This window comes from Delphinus delphis, chromosome 10 (genome assembly GCF_949987515.2).
Source record: "Delphinus delphis chromosome 10, mDelDel1.2, whole genome shotgun sequence".
Lineage (NCBI taxonomy): Eukaryota > Metazoa > Chordata > Mammalia > Artiodactyla > Delphinidae > Delphinus > Delphinus delphis.
In genome coordinates, this window is record NC_082692.2 from 11,723,214 (window position 1) to 11,745,197 (window position 21,984).

The following is a 21,984-nucleotide window of genomic DNA, read 5'->3' on the forward strand; positions in this document are numbered from 1 at the left end:
ATTTTACAAGCCTTTTAAAACTCAAACCCAGTTTGCCAGTAACATTATTTCTAGAACTTTCACATGGGAATAATTTCATTATTGTCAATATCTCAAAGTTAATTTTAAGTAGAATTTGTTTTGAGATTAGCAAATTTAACATCATAGTATAAGTTTTGGTTGTTGAGGTGAAATTCACATAATACAAAATTCATCATCTTAACCACTTTAAAGTGAATATGTTTCAGAGATTTCTTCGAACAGGTAAAGATGAGAGGGACGGCTTCAGACTGCTGGTTGCTCAAAGCCTTTTTGCTCAGTGTCCTAGGACAATGGTGCTGGAGCCACTGACAGGCCCTCCCTCTGCCTCGTCTTCCTTTCCTACCCCAGGCAAGCCATTTGTTTCCCCATCAGTGCATTGTTTCACCAGCATCTCTTAGAAGGTTGCCTAGAATATGGTTAAGCTCAAAGAGTGCAACCATAAGTGTAGATAGCATGGGGTTTTGCGGTACTGAAGATACCATGTTTCACAATAGAACAATTCTTGATCAGATGCGTACAATATACAGAATGGTGAGGATTATGAGGCAGATGCATGGACTTATTTTTGTGCTCGTCATTCATTATTAGTGTTTTCTGTGCTTCCTATCTTTAATCACAGGTTCGTTATGGAGATGATTTAAACAGTACATGTCAGTGAACTTCAGTCATCATTGCAAATGATCACATCCTCATCACAGTGGGAGCTAGTGTGGTTGGACTGATGGACAGATGCCTTCTACGTTTGAGAGGCACTCGGGCTCTCGAGCTGTTTTTAAGGGAGAATCTCTCTAAGTAATTCTGTTTAGTGATTTTTAAGAAATTCCAAGACATTGGAATAGATTGGGAAATTTTATGCCAAATGTACGGGAAAGAATAAGTGAGAGTAATGAGAAATACATCCATTCTCAAATATTTTCTTGAGTTATATTTTGTTGGATTTTCTGGAAACTTTTCAGTTTGTACTGCATACAGAAAATGAATTGTCACTGGATTCTCTTTGTACTTAAGGGCTGTGCTGGCAGGTTACACCCTTGTATCCTTTGCTGACTTGTAGACGTGTCCACTTCCCTTGTTTGAGCATCTCCCGGATGTGTTTCTTTGCATCTCACTGAGAAGCAAGTCTCCTCTCCTCCCAGTTTATTGTTGGCCATGTAATTTTGTTTATGATGTTTTTGTTTCTGGTGGTTTTTCTCGTACTCTGTACTCTCACTCAGGAAGCCCATCTCTCCTTTTCTATTTATGGTAATTACTAGAGAGCATTTTATTTTGGCCCTTGGGGAGTGCTTGCTGGGTTTCTTTGTGTGGGCATGTATGTTAAAATTGGAAAGTGTTTTCTTTGAGGTCAGGGCTTTTGTTAAATGGTCTGAAAACTTTGTCAAACCCCAACTGGCCATAAAAAAAGAGAATTGTTTTGTATAGGATAACCTCTCCTCCGCCCCTTCCTTTTTCCTAACTTTAAGGATAAAATCAGTCCGTTACTACTGTCGTGTTGGAAGGGTGAGATCTGTTTCTCTTGTGCTTGGGGTGGACAGGTCTTTTTGAGAGCTGCTGTGTAACTGGAGAATATTAGCAAGAAGGCGGCAGGCAGGCAGCTTGGTCTCTCTAGTGTGCTCTAGAGGCCCACTTACCTGGAAGCAAAAATAGAATTATATGTTAACGTGGGCAGTAGATCTCAGAGTAGAGCCCGACAGTCCTCGTTCTGATGGCACAAGAAGAGGAACGAAAGCTTCATTCATGTCCTACAGTTGACTTAGGGGCTGGGGTTATTCTGCAGTGGCTTGAGTTTTGGGTTAAGGAGAAATTGAACATCTGAAGGTTTTTTCCCCCTTAATTTAGTTCTTAGTTCCCAGTGATGGGATATTGGGTCAAAGATGATCTACCTTTCCAATCTCTCCCTCCTGATAGAATTAAATCAGTGAACAGCCGTAACCTAGTTTCCTGATAGTATTACTGAGATAGTACTTTTGTATGTATTATTGGCAATTCAGAACTGGGCTGTGACTCACAGACGTGCAGGGTTGGTTTTCCTCATTCAGTTGGAGGTAAGGAAGCTTTGAGTACTTTATTCAGTGTGATTCTGTCCTTGAAGGTAGTAGGGGCTCATTTTGTGTTTCAGAGAAAGGAAAGCTTTAGTATCAGCTAAAACTTTTTCTCGAGTTTAGAGAATACTGAATTCTCAATTTTAGAGGGTTAATGTCAAGAAAATAGAGTGTATTAAAACATTCTCTGTGTTCTATTTAAATAGTTACCTGGTTTCCTTAGTTACGTCCTTTTTTTCTTTTCTTTTAAGCTTCATTTCCTCAACAGTTTTTTTTACTAAGCTCCTAATGTGTACCAGGCTTGCTGTTAGGGAATTGTCAGGATATGGACGATTTTAATGCAGTGTGACTGTGATTCCATCAAAGGTGGCAGTGGCGATGGATGGGTGGTGCCGGGACCGAGCTCTGAGTTTACCAAAATCTCTGGGTGCAGGCCTTACCCTGGACCATTGAGTCAGAGGATGGTGGTGAGGTCTGTCCTCGATAAAGCTCCCCAGGGGATTTCCAGGGCAGCCAACCTCCTGTGCTGCGCAGACTGGAACACTAGTCACCAGCAGTGGAGGTGGAGGACTGCTTAGGGAGATGGGAAAATGGGTTTCTGGGAACCCCTGTTCAGTGTGTTTTCAGCAGAGAAAATAGAAATTCGAAGAGAAAGCACAACATGGGTATGGCAGTGGGATGTGACTCATGGGTGGGTATGATAGAAAATAGAGTCGACCACTTAGAGGGCATTATTTCCTGTATTCTTCCACCAAGTCTTAGGGTGTCCAGAAGGAGCTGCTCTGCTCTGGATCCTTCCGCGATTCTCTTGAGAGAAAACAGGTTGTAGTTTGTTTTCAGCCCTGTGCAAGTCTTTCTGATTTGTGTCCGTTTGAAAACTTGTCTGCGTAGTCTCTGTTGCCGTACAGGGTATCCTGTGAGCAGGTTTTGGGCCTCAGGCCTGCCTCTGTCTGCCTAGGGGTGGATGTCGTCATTTTCCTCATTTGCACGTGAAGCTAAATATAAGAAGGGGTGTCTGGATTTGTGTGTGAGTGATTTATGACTTCACGTGGCTATACAGAACTTTCTTACTAGCTGCAGCCGTTGGGCTACAATATGGCCTGAGCCGAGCAATGGGTTTCTGAGGTCTCCTCTGCCATATTGTTGAACTTAATTTAGGGCTGCATCCAATGTGGATGTTTCTAGAATGCCTCTGGAGCATGTGAAACATTCCTTTTCTTCCTTCCATGTTCACTCCTCTGCCTTCATTCACTCTTTATTTGAAAGCCTCATTTTCCCTAAGTCTCTGAAAACCCTTTTAGCCATAAAATGACTTGTCTGGGTCAGCCAGCCTTTACCTGACTTCACCCTTAACTTGCAATGAAGAGGTGAACCTTTGATAAAGTACCTAAGGTTAGAGTCTAGGTTGGATGTTGAACCAGCAGCTATATTCAGATCGCCAGCTTTGACACGTGGCCTGAACTTTGACCTCTCCTCTAGGGTCTGTATGGACAGCTCCAACTCAGCATGTCTAAAAACGAAACTCTTGGTTCCTCTCTCCCTTCTGTCTGCTTCGGAGCACTCTTTTCAGAAGTGCCCTTTTTTCCTCCAGAAAGGAAAGGAAATGTCCTGAGATGAAAAATTTTGGGGTTGATCTTTCACTCTTCTTTTCTCACGGGTACTTGTACTAAGGGTCCTGGTCACATAGATCATCAGCACCCAGTTTTTCTTGCCTTCTAAGTGTTTCTAGAATGTAACCAGTCCTCACAGCCTCTCGCTGCCTCCTGGGTTCTCACTTCTTGTGTAGGCAGTTGTCACAACCTTCCTTCATCACCCCCTAAGCTGGTTTATTCTTAACCCAGCAGCCTGTGCAAGTTTTTACAAATGTAAAACAAATTCTGTTACCTCTTTGCTCAGAACTCTCCCATGGTTTCCCATTTAGAGTAAAATTGTCATCTCCCCACTTCTGCTTTATTCTTTCACACACGTTACCTGAAGTGTAAATAGGAAACTTCTGCTTAATATCCACTGTGCTCACAACATGAGTTTTGTTTCTCTTACCACTGTGAAATGTCAGCATAGGAAGGACCATGACGTTGCTTCTAGAAGGCCATATTTGCTTTCCCTAACAGCTTTGCTTGAAAATGAGACTGCACATATGCCATGTCCCCTTTTGGGGGGTCCGCCCTCATGACTTTGGAGGAGCTTTGTCCATCTATAGGTAAGCATAAATCTTTTCATTGAATCATTCACTGGTCTATGAGGCTGTTTTATGGAGCTGAAGAAACGGCAGGAAGTCTCATTTTGCATGAAAGAAGCAATGCTAGAACTGGCTTGGACACAGGAGCCAGCAAATGTTTCCAGGTTTGTTTAGGTGGCAGAAATAATTGTGATCTTTGCAAACCATTGTGAAATAGTAATATGGTTAAACCTTGTCATTGGACTAGGAACTGGCTTAACTGGTAGGAAATATCTCAGTTTGAATAAAATTGATATCTTGTACTAAGTGTCCTGGTCACAGAGATCATGCATTCTATGCATTATGAAAACTGAAAGCTGTGGGAAAATACTGAAACAGACATACTTGGTAAATTGAGCCTAATAGACTGTTTATATATTTCTTGGTACTAAAGTATTGATGTGAAAGAGATTTGAGGTTGGACTTTTATCTTTGTGTATTTAGAAAATCTTTTTTTCCTGTGTATGTATGTGTGTATATATGTATGTATGTATGGCTGTATTGGGTCTTGGTTGTTGCGTGTGGGCTTTCTCTAGTTGCAGCGAGCGGGGGCTACTCTTTGTTGTGGTGTGCGGGCTTCTCATTGTGGTAGTTTCTCGTTGCGGAGCATGGGCTCTAGGTTCGTGGGCTTCAGCAGTTGTGGCACGCAGGCTCAGTAGTTGTGGTGCATGGTCTTAGTTGCTCTGCAGCATGTGGGATCTTCCCGGACCAGGGCTCGAACCCGTGTCCCCTGCATTGGCAGGCAGATTCTTAACCACTACACCACCAGGGAAGTCCCTAGAGAGTCTGTTCTTTATTTACTGTTGAGTTATTGTTGAAGTCATGATCAATTTTTAGTTAATACACCAGTACTCCTGTTTCCTGATAATCTGTTTTGAGATGGGGATGCAAGGATGAGAGCTATTGTTTCTACTTGAGATGCTCACCCCTTGTCTGTTGGGGGGTAGTGGTGTTGGAAGCTCTAGAGGGGGAAGGACTTAAAACCTCTACGGTAAGTTGGGTTAATGATAATTTTGTAGGCCATGCTAAGAAATTTGGAAATTCCCCCTGTAGTAGCCATTGGGGAGCTATACAGAGCTTTTGAGTAGGGGAAAGAGCCCCTTGGATTGATGGTTCTAGAAAGTAATGCATTGCAGTTATTATTTAGATCATAATCAGAGATTGGGATGGGCAGAGGAATCAGAGTTGAAGGTAGTGGGGGAGAGGAAATAGGAAAACCAGGGGAGAGTCAGGTTACCAATAAATTGCATTGGATTTAGCAATTATAATGTGTTTCATGGCAGTGAGAACAGTTTTCATGCAAAGGCGAGGTGGGAGTCAGGTCCCTGGCGAGACTGTGTACACTTGCGGTTCTCAAAGTGTGTTCCCTGAGCAGCAGCATCAACATCACCTGGGAGAGCTCTGTGGGTGGCAGCCACAGTGTGTGCTTTCTTAAGCTCCGGAGTTGTTGCTCACAAGCTCTCAAGTTGAGAGCCACTCCCTTGGTCATTTGTTTGTACATCAGTAAATAGAGAATTCCAGAACTGGAATCCAGGTCTCTCTTACCCCTGTTAATATGTGTTTATTCTAGTGAAGTATTTTTGAATGCCTGCTGTATACTAGACTCATCTAGTTGGGAGCACGAAGATGAAAAAGACCACGTGGCAGGTCCTCTGGAGTCACACAGGCTAGTCAGGATGCTGTCTGTGTTAACCTCATAACCTCATGTGCATGATTTGGAGATGTTTGTGTGATGCTGCTTCACTGGCTAGTTGTAAAATGTAGAGGACAGAATGCATGAGAAGCAAGTGGTATGTGGCCTGCTACACAGTGACCTGCATTCTCTATTAGTGGGAAGCACTGTTTGGAGGGGTGACAGGCATTAAAATTATTTCTGGAGACCCATGCCTGTAATGACAGGGTGCAAACCAATCCCAGGGTGGTCCTTAACTCTGGGGACCGCTGGAGGAAAAAGTGGGAAAGGACAAATGTGATGCGTTGTCAATTTATGTTAAATTCAAGGACAAAGTTTATTTGTGTACTTACTTTACTATAACTTGAAATTTTTCATAAAATGGCCCCCCCAAGGCCTTAATGGTTTTACAATGTAGCATGACCAACGAGTCCCCAGCGAATGTATGGACACTTACATGCTTATTTCCAGGATGGAGGTCCTTGATGAGCCAAAAAAGCCAGCAAGTCAGTCAGGTATTGACAGAGCCCCTAAAGTGACCCAGCAGTGTCCCAGGGCCTGGAGGAAGGAACAGGAGGGTAAAAATTGCCCTAAGCCTTCGCCACAGCTCATAGGCCGATAACTTTGGCTGGCCCTGGCAGGAGGCGTCACCCTATTGGTGCTGAGAGACTGGCTGGTGGGGTGCTGGCTTTTGTCTGTTCTTAACCCAGAGGATGAATTTTGTAGGGGAATTCCTTAGAAAATGATTTGAAGGCATGTTAAAGCAGTGTGCATCTTCAGGGCTTCCTTGTAGACGAGAATTTTAGACTTCATCCCCTGAATTTCATGTATATTCCCTGCCAATCTGAAAGGCCACATGTAGCAGAGCAAATTGGAACCACTTTCCTGAGAGTTGTATGGGTGGATATCTGTTCTTACCTACTTTAGACTCTGGCTTTCTTGTGCAAGGTAGTCTCATATTCCAGAAATTTCCTGTTCCTGAGTAGAACATAAAGGTACATGTTTTGAAGAGTCTCAGGGACGTAATGAAATGCACGAGCAAGGAATACAGTCTATTGCAACCCTGTCCAATTAATTATAAGCGTTGCTCTACTACAATGATGATGGAAACATTCTTTAGCTGACCTGTCCATTTTGGGACACACATGGCTGTTGAGTTCTTGAAATGTGTACACTACAACTTAAGGAACTTAATTTTTTGTGGCTGGAGACTACTGTATTGGATAGTTCAGCTTAGAATATGCCATTTGGGGGATTTGGGGGGGTATTCTTATTAACATGAAAAGGCTGTAGTGATTAAAAGATCCAAATCAGTCAGAATTCTTTTGGGAACCTACTTGTTAATAATTTATTCCCAAATGAGGCCATTTTGGAGTCGCACGTTGGCATTGCTGATACTGGATTGTCCCTCATTCTGATTTCTTTTTCTAAGATATCGGTCAAGTATTGTAATTTGACTTAATTTCGCCCTCATTCTGAAGGTAGATTGCCAGTCTGTTTGCTGCTGGATTCTTGGAGATAATGCTGCTCTAGATCTTGAGTCCTTTTTGATTATGTTGAAACAACAAACTGTCAGACCAAGAATTGCAGGGGGTTGAGTGCTGTGTTGCATGGCCCTCACTGCTGGTCCCTGACTGCACTGTTTAACAGTGAACGTGCGCCGGCGCAGCCCGTGCTGCTGCTGCCTTGACAACGGCGGTGTTGGACACGCTCAGAGGCAAAAGGGCTGACTTGGCAGCTGCCCAGCAGATTTTTATAAAGGCTCAGTTGGTGGCCGGAGATTCAGGCTGTCAGAGTTGTGTTATGCAATAAACCGTTTTCAGCAGAAGTTCTTAATCCAATTTCAGCTGTAGCTTTTTTTTTTTTTAAATAGGCGGTAATCAAAGATAAGTACACATTATTTAATGGGAGTTTGGAAGAAGTAAAACTCTCCTTGCATAAGCATTTTCAGACCGTTTGCTTTATCCTGGGAAGCATGTCTGTCGGAGGAAATTTGCTGCTTGAAGTGCTTTTAATGTAAAACCAAGGCAAAGGAACATCATTCACAAGTTCAGTAAGTCAGTGGCTTCCTGGCCACTTATCTAATTTCTAGGTGTGACTATTCCCCGATTTCTCTTTAATGTTTGAGTATTGACAGGTGAACCATTTTATGGAATTCTAAAAAATGGATTAGCATCAAGTCGATTTGAGAAACTGAGTTGATTTCCAATGGAGTAAATATTTTGTTAAAAGGGGAAGAGACAGTAGTTTTAGCCTAAGTTGTGCCTCTCTCTCACTTTATCCTTCAGTGTTCTCCCTCTCTCTCTAGCTCTGTAAATCCTCGTTTGTATGGAGTCTGTGCCAAGAATCAACACCCCCAACAAATTACTACTATTATTTCCGATGCCTTTGTTGTTCTCTCAAACTGTTGATGGAAGAGGCTGATATTTCAGACAGCAACCAATTGCCTTAAGTAGGATTATTTAATAGCAGGTATATGCAAAACTTGTGCTCTAGAAAATAAAAGGCATGCATGTAGAGTTTTCCAGACGGTTTTCCATGGAAGGAGGAAAGGGCTATGAATTCGTTCTCCCCACCTCCCTCCTGGAGCAAGTCTTTTAAATTTGCTTTTCTTGCTGGTCATCTCTTTGCAGCCATCAATTCCCCGCCCCATACCCCGCCTTGCCATTTGGCATTTTCTGTTAATCCAACCCAGGGTGGAATTGAGCACTGGAATTGGACATCACACTTTATTTTTTTAAGAAAAGGAAGTGGAAAGTCACAAATCCCTCCATTTCCAGAGCCTTGACAGAAGTGAGATATATGCATATTGTGGTATTAGTAACTCATCCAGTAGCTCCTGTAATCTAAACACATAATTGTTTGTCTCAGCACTTGTATAAGTTTTTTTTAAAATAAATTTTATTTATTTATTTATTTATGGCTGCATTGGGTCTTCGTTGCTGCACGCAGGCTTTCTCTAGTTGCGGCGAGCGGGGGCCACCCCTCGCTGCAGTGCGCGGGCCTCTCCCGTTGCGGAGCACGGGCTCTAGGCGTGCGGGCTTCAGCAGTTGTAGCACACGGGCTCAGCAGCTGTGGCTCGTGGGCTCCAGAGCTCAGGCACAGTAGTTGTGATGTGTGGGCCTAGTTGCTCCGCGGCACGTGGGATCTTCCTGGACCAGGGTTCATACCTGTGTCCTGTCGAATTGGCAGGTGGATTCCCAACCACTGCGCCACCAGGGAAGCCCTGTATAAGTTTTAATAAGGGGTTTCGTGTTAGGAGAAGGTCTTCCTGCCTGTGAACCTGAATGTTCTCTTCTCTCCCAACCTGCACAGCCCCATCTGCTTGGTTTACTTACCGGAGGCTGTGAAGAGCATGTGACGTGCTGTGCTCCCTCCCTGTGGAAGCAGGAGTGTTTTCTGTGGAACGTGGTGGCTTCTGCGTCTGTCCCGTGTGTCGTTACCAGTCCCACCCCCAACCCCCCGCAGGTTGAAATTTAAAACATTGGTGGGAGGTTCTGGATTTCAACTTAAAAACGCAGGTGTGTGTCACACTTTTATCCCACTATGTCGTGGATGTTGGCTTTGTTTTATGTGGTGATGTTGTTAAAAATGATCTGTGTGGTAGTGAAGACCTTTTTTTAAAATAATGGATTCAAATCTGCTGGAAGGGGCCTAGTCCCTGGTTGACCTACGTCCCAGTTTTCTATCAGTTGTCCCAGCATCATTATTAGCAGTGCCCTTGGCTGCGATGATAAGTTACCGGTCACTCTACCTGTGATGGATGAGACTCTTACGCAGTTTGCTCGCAAGTAGTGGGAAAGTCACTACCTTCCGTGGGCAGGGGGGACCCATTTCATTTTTAAAATAGTTGTAATTGTTAGAAAATATTTTTTTAAATTTGATCAGAAATGGGCTTCCCTAGAACCTGTGCTTTTTCATCATTGTTTTCCCTCTCTTGAGTCAAGATGGCCTGAATTTGAAACCATAAAAAAAATGGAGACATAGAGAAATTGCATAAGGATGCTTTGAGAGATGCCCATAGAATTGATATTCTTTCAGTTCTAGAAGCCGGTTGTAAAGGCCAGTGAGAGGAACTCCCTCCCTCCTTCCTTTCCTCTCCTCTGCCTTCTCCTCTTAGTAGTTTCCAGCTCTAGCTGATGCATGAGTTGTTTGTTTTTCATATAACATTTATATTCACCCCTTGAAATTAGTAATTTTAATGGTGCTTTCATTTAGCAGCCAATGTGAGTTGCCCTTTTGATGTTTTCTCTTTAATAACAAATTTCTGAGTTTAGAATTTCGCTTCCTGATCTGACACCTGCCCCGTAGTGGACCGGCGGACTCATAGCGGGTTCCTGAGGTGCTCCTGCTTCTCTCCAGCCACGGCGCCTTTGGGCAAGACCCTGAAACTCATCTCTGAATGATAACCACGAGTTTTGTGATTCCGTCCTTTCCCATCCCTTTTAAACTAAAGGGAGAAAGCATGGTGTGGCCCTTGTCCGAAGGGGAGGCCGAGCAGAGAATCACGAGCATTAACTGTGCAAGCAAGTGCTGAGCCCAACGTCTGGTATACAGCGAGCACCCAGGAGACGTTTGCCATTGTCATACAGTTGGCACTCCACAACCGTGGGTTCTGCATTCCTGGATTCAACCAATGGCAGATTGGAAACATTCAGGAAAAATCTTCCAGAAAGATACAAAAAGCAAAACTTGACTTTGCTCCACCAGCAAATATGTAAATACTTGCCCCACCAGTAAAAATGTAAATAGCATTTACATTGTGTTAGGTATTACAAGTAATCTAGAGCTGATTTAAAGTGTACAGTAGGAAGGATGTGGATGTAGGTAGGCTATATGCAGACCTACCTTTATATAATAACCTATATAATGGTTATTGTATAAAATAACCATTTTATATAACAGACTTGAGCCTCCTGGGACTTTGGTATCTGTGCGGGGTCCTGGAGCCAATCCCCCGTGGATAACAAGGGGTGACTGCAATCATTATCGCTTTTTATATACTTCCCTTATGACTGCAGGGGTATTGTCCTCTGCCTGGCACCTGTTTTGTAAGCTTGACTGACCTGGACGTCCCTGTTTCCTTGCACTAAAGCATCTGGGCGCTCAGAAGAGGATTGGAAGCCCAGCTTGGTGAAAAGCTGGCCATCACTGGAGAGCAGAAGCCCGGGAAGGCTTGGCCCAGGCCTGTGGCTGAATGGAGGGCATGGCTTTACTGCATCACTGACCTGATCAGTTTTGACGCAGTCGATTAGAAGAACTCTTGGTGTAGTTAGAGCATGTTAAATCAATAACCCAGTGTTTTAAAGTGTGGGCCATGGAGGGGCAGTTTGAATGGTCAGCAAATTTATTTATATTAAGATCCTTTTTGGGCTTTATTTAAACTAACGTTGATTTGAATTTATGCCGTCAGTGGAGGTTGGGCTGGGCACTCAAGCACATTGAAAACAGTCATGCATGCCACGCCCATGTCCACAAACCCAGCCCTTCTCCATGACGGTGTGTGTGGGGAAGACACAGCAACCTGCACCCAGCAAATCCCGTACCTTCCTTTCTGTCCTGTCCAGTAAACCTGGGTAAGGAGGACAACTTGGTTTATGGTCTCATTCACACATGACCCTCTGTGGCCTGTTGTGTTGGTTTTTGTTTTTGTTTTTTACCTTAGAGGTCAGGAGAGCATCACAGAAAAACAATTCTACAACTGGGAGCTGTGATTTTTGTTGGATTGGAGCCTTCCTTTGGGTTTTGTTGCTTTGTAGTGGGGGGGCCAAAAAAGGATCCCCCCCGCACCCCAATAAAATCACCTTGGAGGGTACAGTTAACTGCAAGCTTAATGAGGTCCTGCTGTGTAATGTGGCTACTAAAATGTATCCCAGCTTCTGGATTGTGCACGGAAATAGAAATGATCTTATTGCATGTGTTGGTCCTGTTGTTCTAGAGTATTATTCACATGTTGGAATGTGTGTTTAATTCTGGATGTCACCTTTTTAAAGGGAAGTCATTCCAAATTGGGTAATCAGAGAATGAGGGTTTGAGACATCATGTCACATAAGAATGATTCAAGGAACTATCCACTACTTGTCTTAGCTTTTTTGTTGATTTCGCTTTTTGCTATTTGGTCGCTTGTTTTAGTTCAGTGAACAGACGTCAAAGGGAAGAGTTCTCAGAATATGTTAATATAGACTTCTGTATTCTGACAGTAAAAATGGCAACAATTAGATGGATGTTAGAAGTATTCATCTTGGGATTTCACCTCATCTTTCTTTACCTTTGCCTGTATCGTGATGGAGGTTAGAAAGTGACGTGAAATGGGCAGAATGGGGAACTAGTGTGTACAGCAGAGCTTCTGAAACTTTAATGTGCATGGGAATCACCAGAGGATCTTAAAATGAGCCTGCATTTCTAACAAGATGCCAAGCGGTTAAGGCACTGGTGGTCTTTGGAGCACACTTGGAGTTGCAACGGTATGGAAGGATGTACAAGGCTGTTATATCTCTAACCTGGACTGTGGGCTTTGGAGAATTGTTAGATGGTGCTTTTTACTGCAAGGTGTGTAGTGTCTTCATGTGCTTACCTTCTGTGCCCCTTTTTCTTACATGTCTGTTATAAAACTTGGGGCAGCATGAGGTTATGCTGTTATTTTTCCTTTTAATGAAAAGATCATGTATGACCATAAACATTCTAGTTTAATTCCTGACCTGTTGCCATTTTCAAAGTTATTTCAAAGAATGGTAGACATTTTACAAATGCAAAGAAAACCCTGTCACTTTTACTTTTAAAGGTCTTATTACTCAGTCTTCCATTTGCCAAAGAAAGTGATTTTTCGCAGTCAATAGCCAAGTGAATCTAGATCTATGTGAAGATTTCCCCCCCCCCCCCGCTACAGCCAGCAGACCCAATTATTTTTGTTTATTTCAGTGTTTGCAAAGCATCTTTTGGTCTTGCGGAGAAACAAGTAAGAGATGGGGGAAATGAGGAAAGGTGGTGTGTCATCGGGAGCCTGATTGTTCTTCTCAAGTTTTAGATGGTCTGTTAACCTAGAGGTCTTATGGAAACTCCAAATGACAAGAGCTGTTTTTAAATCAATAATGCAGTTCACAAGAATAGACACACACTCTGGGCAGCTGAATTTGCATGAGAATGAGGCTGCTAGACTCCATATCAGTGGCTATGCCTCCTCCTGTGTCTGCCTTTATTAAGCTGACCAGTAAAGTAGAATGGACTGAATGCTTGGCTACTTTGTTCCTTGGAAGAAGAACAGGGAGAACTCAGAAGGGGTATTTTGTGAATGAACTGGTTGGTGTTTAGCTGAGGGTAAGGGACTGCAACAGGGGCCGCGGATTTGGGCCCTGTAAGGCCATGTGGACTTGGAGATGGGCGCTGTTTTTTGCAGGGAGCTCTAGGTGGTGGCAGAAGGGGTGGTGTGGCCCCTGTGTTAGGACACTGACACGCTTATTGCTGAGAATGTGAGGTGTCGCCTGGCCCTGTTGGATTAGTCACCGTGGGGAGTGTTTTTGGGGAGGAGCTGTGGTTTCAGTCAGGAATTAGAGTGATTTCAGGCACTTCACTTAACCCATTCTGGAAGTTGGGCACTGGCAGGCCAAGTGTGGGTAATGGTACATGGGAGGTGTGAGGCTGAGTGTACAGTTTTCAGAAATCCTGAGCTCTCACTCTGTCAGGCATGTTTCAGGTGCTGAGCAGGAGAAACGATTTCCTGACTCCATGGAGACATTACTTCTCAATAAGACAGCTGCTGAAAAGGGGGCAATATAACAGAGGACTTAAAGGTCATAGAAGCTCTTGGGCTGGGGGGTGGCCGGGGAAGAGGGGGGTTCACCTGAGTTGCTTGACTTCCGGTGAGGGAGTTAGTTACATCTGGGTTGTTTTCTAGAGCACTCAGTACTTGGTCCTTCAGAACTATGATAAGGGTGGGTAAGCGTTAGGCCTCTGAAATACCTTCTTTCCGGCTTTCCAGGACTCGCAGCTTAGGTTGCACAGCCCTGTGCTGCCTCGTGGTTGGGTGCAGGCCCACCTTGCTAGCCTCCCAGTAGGGAGGGGTGTAAGCGGAATGTAGCGATTCATCGTGACTCTGCAGCTGTGAATGGCAGTTGGATTTCTAATCTCTGAATTCTTACCTGCTGAGCTTTTGGAAACAGAGCAGAGCCGACTTCTTACCTGCTAGGTTTGCACCTTGCATCAACACTGAGGGAAGTCTTGACCAGCATTCTAGATTATAAAAGAACTCGTGTGTGTGTGTGTGTGTGTGTGTGTGTGTGTGTGTGTTGTTTTGTTTGATTTTTAACGTCTAGAACTGGAAACCCCATACTCTGTGTCCTGGATTTGCTTCTCCTGTATTTAAAGGACTTTATAGGGGTCATGGGGCTGCTGGTGTCAACTAAGTGAACCTTAAATGCATCTTCCTTTGCAGGAGTTTTCCTCTCACATGGTTTATGTTTTAATTAGATATTAGTTGTCGGGGTATAATTCTCCCATATGGAGGCCTGGAGCCAAAATGAAGGCACCAGTCTGAACAGGAAGCAGAAAATCGTCACAGGAATTTTACATTGAAAGCTATTTTGGGGCTTTACAATTTATAAACTCTGTGTATGTAGGAAATAATCATTTATAATCACAGCCTGGCTTGTTGTGGAGACCTGAATGCTGAGGGTAGGAACCTGGGTGTGGTGAAGAGAATTCTGCCCGACAGACTTCCCTGGATCCTGAAAGGTGGAATTCAGCCCAGCGAGCATGAACTCTTCCCGAGGTTAAGATTATCATTCAGTTGAAACCAAAATGCTAGAGGCATTTTCACACTGAGGGGCGTTGCTTGTTGCCAAGAGTGATTCATTGTGCTTTCCACGTGTTGTGTAGCTGAATCATTTGCCTCTTATGCAGCTTGGTTCCTTGGGCTCCTCAGGTGGGGTCTGGTCAGAGCGCTTCGTTTTCCTGGTTTTCAGCCATGCAATTGGCAGTCTCTGGTGACTCGGACCCAGTGGTGGTTAAGAAGTAACCTGTGTTCCTCCCGCAGGGTGGAGGCCAAGTCTGCCTTCAGCCTTCATGTGTGGACTCGACCACCACCCTGGTCTGTAGATGCCTTGTCTGTCTTAGGAGAGCGACTGGGGACACAGGATGTGCCTTCTGCCTCTGGAGGTGACGGAAGCCTCGGCTTGGCAGGTCTGCAGAAGTGAAGGACATCCGGGCTAGGTGGAAATCCTAGCTCTTTTCTCCCAGGCCTTCTCTTCCCCTTGTTATGGAAATGGAGACTCACTGTCATTCTAAGAAATTCTGGAAGCTTAACAGGAGCACCGCCTCAGTTACTTAGGGTTTTAGAGTCTGTGTGGTTGGATTTCTAAGATGTAGTGTGTGTTTATGCAGCGTTTAGGAATTTGTGAGCTGGAGAAGACCTTGGATAATCTATTTCCCTTATCTCGGCCCCTGGAGGGTTTAGTTGGCCGGGTAAGTGGCAGGGAGTAAAAAAACCCAGTTCTGTTGGATGTTGAGTGTAATAGCACCAGCCTGACTCTAGGGTATTTGGCCTCCTGTTTGAACAAAAGGAACCTGAGTATCCCAAATCCTGCTTTACTGGGGTATTAATGTTTTCCTTATTCTCTTAAGGCCCCAAATAACTGAGAAGCCCATAATCCTTCCATCTCTAAATTGAACTCATAAAATGCTTAAGTCTTGAAGTAGGTGTGTGACTGTAAGAACTTGTTAGATTAGCAAACAGTAGGCAGATATCCACAGAAGAGAACCTGTGAGTATCCCAAGCTGTGTGAAGCAACTCTTTAAACCTTAAAATAAAAAACTCTCTTGCCGGTTCCCTAAAACAGTGAACTCATTTGGGGCACCGGTATCGACCATCTCCGTCTTCCCAGACTTGGCTGTTGTCCTGCCTCAATCCCTGCTGGTCTGCAGTCTGTCGTTTTGTGTTTACTACTGGAATTGCTGGAGTGCCCTCTGGTTCTTTGGTGTGCCCCCCGCCTCACCTTTATTTTGACATAAGGGAGCCACACTTTTAAATGAGAATCTTCAAGACCTATTGTATGTATTCTTTTTCAAAAATCATCCCCCCATTCCCCTGCCACCCCGTTCTCTAGTCCACAAAGATCCATTGCCCTTTTCTGCAGTGGTCCCTCTCCCTCTCTCGTTTTTGTGATTCATCACCTTAAAAGGCCAGTACAGATCCAGTTTCATTTCTTCTGACGGAACTGTAAATTCCTTGAAAGTAGCACCAAACCACACCACCAACAGTAAGTAAACTTTCCAAAGGGGTGTAGCTCGTGTCTGTAAGGTGCCTACATTCTGGCATTATTCGCTTTAAAGAACTCCAGTACAGTGATGCATTACACCTCCTGTTGTGACTGCAATAACTCCTTTTTTTCCTAAACTTTGCCAGGAATATAAAACTTCTATTACCAGTGAATGATGGGATTTGGTGCGGGGCATGTAAAGGAAGTGCGATGCTTGTGTCTCTCCTCCAGTCCCTTTACAGCCTGAGGGGTAGCTCTTTGCTTGTGGTCTCTCCAGGAAGGGCCAGTGCCCTCCCTCCACTATAGGAGGTAGTTCTGAGCTCCAGAACTTGGTCTCAGTCACTTAATACTTGTTTGGGATTTGTTGGTTTTTTTTTTTTTAAAGTTTATTCTGACTCTTAATTAACATTTGCTTGCTTTCCGTTAAGTAATCCCCTCTCCCCATTCTTCCTTGTTTCTCCAGGATGACAGTGATGGGATTCCATGGTCAGAAGAAAGGGTGGTACGTAAAGTCCTTTATTTGTCTCTGAAGGAGTTCAAGAATGCCCAGAAGAGGCAGCATGGTGAAGGCATTGCTGGGAGCCTGAAAGCAGTGAATGGTGAGTGGCCTGTTTTGTTGTTTTGGATGATGTCTCTGGGCCTGGCCTTGTTTCCGAAATGGATGTGCTTTGGGCGGCTCGTGCTTCGCAGGCTGGGCCCCTAACGGCAGTTATTCTGGACATCCCGCTGGGTTTATAGATTTGTTTTGATGCTCCTTTGTATGTTGCATAATATAATTGGCAAGGTGCCTTAGTCTGCGCCCTATAGACAAGACCAGGGCTGCGATCTGGTTTCTGCCCGTTCTTGGATTGAGTGTGGAGCCTGACTTACAGGTTTTTCTGTGAATATCTGTCTTTCTACCCGAGTATGAGGGCAGAAGAAGCCTTTGATGATCTCGCTGAAATGGGGCAACTTTGGTGCTTACGCCCTGTTTATATAGGAAGTAGCCTGAACCTGTGGGCCTGCTGCCCTTGCCACTCTCTCTGGCTCAGCAGCCTCCTAAGGCCCTGCTTCCTTCCTTGTTGATCAAGCTGGCAGGTGGCCGCACAGCCGCAGGTGGGCAGTGGAGGCAGAGTTCCCGTGCGTCCGAAGCGTCCCTCATCCTGGATGGGTATGAAGTGGGTCCTTGAAGCCTGGAGAGAAACATGCTCCCGTCTGAGTTTATTCTGATGTCTGTTTTTAACAGGGTTAGTGTGACTCGGATGAAATCATCCAGTGAACACCGTTTCAGAACTAGCATTTGGTTACTATTTATATTTTATTTCGGGGGTTGTGGCTGCAGCTGTATTCCACAGCCTCTCTTGTTCTCGTTAATCTCCTAGAATCTTAGATAAATGTGAATGAATTGACCGTGTTCTGGTTTGTACTTGTTTGGAGTGAGGAGATAAGGAAGAGGAGATCCTATTATTCTTTTTTCAATTTTTTTTACGGTACGCGGGCCTCTCACTGTTGTGACCTCTCCCGTTGCGGAGCACAGGCTCTGGACGCACAGGCTGAGCGGCCATGGCTCACGGGCCTAGCCACTCCGCGGCAAGTGGGATCTTCCCGGACCGGGGCACGAACCCGCGTCCCCTGCATCGGCAGGCGGACTCCCAACCACTGCGCCACCAGGGAAGCCCCTATTATTCTTTTTGAGTTCTGGCTATGATCCTCCGGTAAGAGTCATCACACATGGGGAACCTGACAGCTTGCCAGGGGGCAGAGCGACAGGCTGACTTAGGGCGTCCAGTTTTTTTCCATCCTGCTTAGTTGTAAGGTGAGTTGTCTGGGAGACTCTTGTTGGAACCAGTGCTTCCAGACAGGACCTTCTGGCGCTCCCTTTCCACAAGGCCGTGGCGGGGTGTTCTGACGTGGCCTTCCTGAACACCACCGGGGTCTGCCCTGCCATTCACCCAGGTTCTGTCACCCTCTTCTAGTACTGTGTGACTTGAAACAAGAACTGCCTGAAGTCTGAGCCAATGTGTATGGGAAAGGCCCGTTTTGAATCTTTCACACGTGCAGAAGCAAAATAATTTGAGGAATCTGTTGCCACAGTTAGTTACACAGCTTGGACCCCTATCTGTTCATGGGTCTCCTACCAGGTAGGGACCCCGCCATTTCTTGGCTGCCTGTAATGGAGTAATTGCTAAGCCATGTGTCTTTTTAGAGAGCATTTGACGTGATCAGTCTTGTTGACGTTGCTTCACATTGAACATACTGTTCTGCTCTTAAGTTTTTGAGGGGAGGGTGACGGGGGGAGAATATCACTGGATCCTGGGGTTCTAGTAGAGCAGTGGCTGCTGCTACGGCGTTAGATTTTACTGCTGTGACAAGGCATGCTCTCATTCTGTTGTTCTGGAGTGGTGATGCCTTCGTGCTTTAGGAATCTTTTAACAACTAAAAAACCCACCCAACTGGGAAAGATCCGCTTTTAGGACAAGAAGGTAGCCAGGTGTCCAGGATTGAATAATGGTGGAATTTGGGTAAAAGAACAAAAGCTAAGATAAAGCATTCAAGAAGCAACTAGTGCTGCCAGCTAGTTGGCCAAATGTAGCTCCTGTTTTCGTTGGCATACTCGGGGCTTGACGATCCCGAGGAAGGAATTCTAAGAAAAGTTGGCACGTACATGTCTATTGGGATCATTGAAGACTTTAAATCATTCTTTTACCACCTCCATAAAAAAGGTGGTCTTTGTTGTTTGTCGTGGTAGTTTGCCTTTCACCCTGATGCAGACTGACTTGCCTTTCCCTCCCTCCCTCCCTCCCTCCCTCCTCCCCCCTCTTTTGGTTGTGAAGTTGGTGTCTGCATGCCCTTTTCTGGTTCATGTTGGTGTTTGTGCAGGCTGTATTCCAAGGCCACCTTTTTGTTATTCCGCATGTTGGATTTCGATAGCAATTCTAAGTAAATACATCTCCTTGTTTTAGAACTTGTGTGTGTTTTAAGCATAATTTTCTTAAAGGCAGCTAGCATGTTAAACAATGTGTGCTTTCTTATTCGGGGGCTACTGGAAAGCATGGAAACCAGACGCGTTACCATGGGAATAAGTCCCTCTCTGTAGGTCCCAGAATCTCAAGGGTGCTGTCCTAGGGGGGTGTGATCCAGAGAAAGCTGAAGTAGCCGGCAGCCTCCAAGGCTCTTGGTGGGGATGGGTAGTGAGAACTGCAAGCAGCCTTCTCTCTGAAGGTGTGTACATGTGTGTACATATGTGTGTACATATGTGCGCGTCTACATTTATCACTCAAGTTTGAGTGGATGCGTTATAACAGATCATCATTCGTATGCTGTGCAGTAGAGTGACCTTGTCTGGCGCTGTACATCACAGCACACTGTTTGGGGTTCTTCATCGTGGGGCAAGTGAAGATAGGTTAGTGGTGGGGCAAGAGTGGTTTTAACAGTCATGCCTTTCCTTTCCATTTCTCTTTTCATTTTTTTTGGTCCCCTACCCCCTCGAGGTTCCCTTTCAAAAGTTGAAATAATTCCATTGTTTTAGTTTTAATTGTGACAGAAAGTTATCTGAGAGTAGAATTTGAAACTGTCCAGTACAGAGCCCTTGCTGGGAGGTGTGGTATGAAACTGGACGGGACAGACGTGAGAGTAGGTGCCTGCACCCTGGCTAGGGCAGTGTTGGTGGGGCTTCTGCCCCCTGTGCTCCCTTTCTCATGCTTCATGGCTTGAGGATCGTGGGTAGGGAGGTACCTCTGAGACCTGTGGGGTTTCTGTCTGTGAGGGCAAGATGACATTCTTGTTGGTGGGCTCTGTGAGTGTGTTCTCTGTGGTAGTAACTTCCTAATTGCACATGGTTATTTATGCTGCAGTAGCAGAATTGGAATTACGGCTCAAGTAACTTTGAATCCAGTACTTATTTTAGAATCCAGAATGGAGGAAAATGGCATCCTATCTTTGCAACAGTAGTATTGAAAACAAGGTGTTTGTTTTCCCCCCTATATTTCAAAGCAAAGATGTTTCTTGGTTATTGGTCTTGCCAGAGTTTCCTGGGAAAATTCAATTTTAAAATAATATCTTGAGTTCACAGTGGAATGGGCTTGACATAATTTTTATCTAATTGGGAAATGAATTGACATCACTTCTGCGAAATCACAGGCATGCTAGGATGATGAACAAGCAGCCCCCTGCCCTGGCCTCCTGTGTGAGGAGGGTCGGGGGCTGGCGTCTGCTAACAGGGTGCCAACAACAGCAGCTTGTCTGAGTGCCTGGGCTCAGCCACGCCCCTTGTGCAGGTCTGGTAGAGACGTAATAAGCCAAGCAGACATAAGATAGTAGAGAGACCTCATACTTTATGTCATAAAATCCATGTTTGCCCTCAGTCTTGGTTTGTGGTTCCGAAGTGACGAGGGAAGAATTTTTTTTTGTCCTACTGGAGGTAACGAATCTTGAGTCTGGGACATCCCAGTGGGTTGTCTGTAGGAATTGAAGCCGTTGTTACACAGCTTGTTGGCTGTAGCCAGGCTTCAGGGGAGGCGATGCTAAGGTTTCTGCTGGATGTGAGCCTTCTGTCTACTCTCTGCTGTAGATGGTGCCACTTCTCCCGGCAGTAATAAATTGACAAAAGCTTCAGAAAGGCTGGCAGAGGCAGAGGCCTCGGCCACTCTGAGGGCCCTTGGCCTGCTGGGGCTGAAATTAGGGACATTTAAATAATAACATGCTACACAAATAATGAGTACACATAATTACACAGTAAGAGAGGGGAGCTATTAGCTGTATTTGAATTTCATTTGCTTCCTATAAATTTCATCTGAGATCCAGCAAACCCTGTGGCCAGCTAAAGCATCTTGACTAGATTTAAGGGAAGCTGGACTCTTTTTTCTTAGAATTTTACAGTAGTTGTGATAGCTGGAACCTATACTGAGCTCTTGCTTTTTGCCAGTTATTGTTCTAGCACTTCACCTGTATTTTGCTCATTTAACTTTCAGAACCAACCATTTTCTAGAAATATAGGAAACTGCACTAGGGCGGATTAGCAATTTGCTTACACTACTAGTATGGGGCAGAGCCAGGATTTAAACCCCAGCTTTCTCCTTTGCTTATAATAGCCACCACTTAAATAAATAGGAGTAGTTTTGGAACCCCCTATAAAGATAGGATTTCAAAAATACAAAATTGTAGGAATACTTTTTTTTTCAAATAGCAATTTCTTTTGAAGGAGATTTGTGAAATCTTTCGTTGGCAAAGAGACCTCAGAAGTGAGGGGCAGTACAAGTATTTATTCATGTGACCATGGTTCTGGGCTTCATTAGCACTTGTCATTGAATTGATAGAGGAAATCGAAAAACTGCATTCCTCCTGATTGGTCATCCTCCTTCCACACAGATACATTCATTATTTCTTTCTGTTTCTTCACCTGGGGATATAGATTTGTGTTTTTAATATTGTTGTGGAACCAGCCAGCTGGCAGAGGGCTGCCACTCACCTCCATGAGGTGGTGAGAGAGGGCAGTGGCCTTGCTGGCAACAACTGTCCATTTGTAGCCAAGGATCAAAGCTAGAAGTACAAATATAGGACCCCCTGTGCAAACCGCACCCCCCCCCCCCATCCCATTGCTTTTTTAAGAGGGTAGAATTTTGTTGGACTCTTCAAAATCTCTCTGAGATTACTGATGTCTGTGGAATGAAACACGGGCCCAGCTTCTGCAAATTCACTGTTTATAGGATGAGATTAAAGTGTGACTTCCGAGTCAAAATCAAAGTCTGAGCACCTTGTCTGATGAATGGAAGTGTATTTTTGGCCATATTTGAAATGAATGCTGTG

General features: G+C 44.7%; 1 protein-coding gene across 5 annotated transcripts in view; it reads left to right on the forward strand.

Moving 5' to 3' along the window:
- The window catches only part of JARID2 (jumonji and AT-rich interaction domain containing 2), a 241,142-nt gene that overhangs the window by 98,435 nt on the left and 120,723 nt on the right, over positions 1 to 21,984 (forward strand). For all 5 annotated transcript variants that reach the window (XM_060023607.1, XM_060023608.1, XM_060023610.1 and 2 more), the window contains one exon: positions 16,664 to 16,799. In XM_060023607.1, coding sequence (XP_059879590.1) covers positions 16,664 to 16,799 — 136 coding nt within the window. The remainder of the gene's footprint in view (positions 1 to 16,663; positions 16,800 to 21,984) is intronic.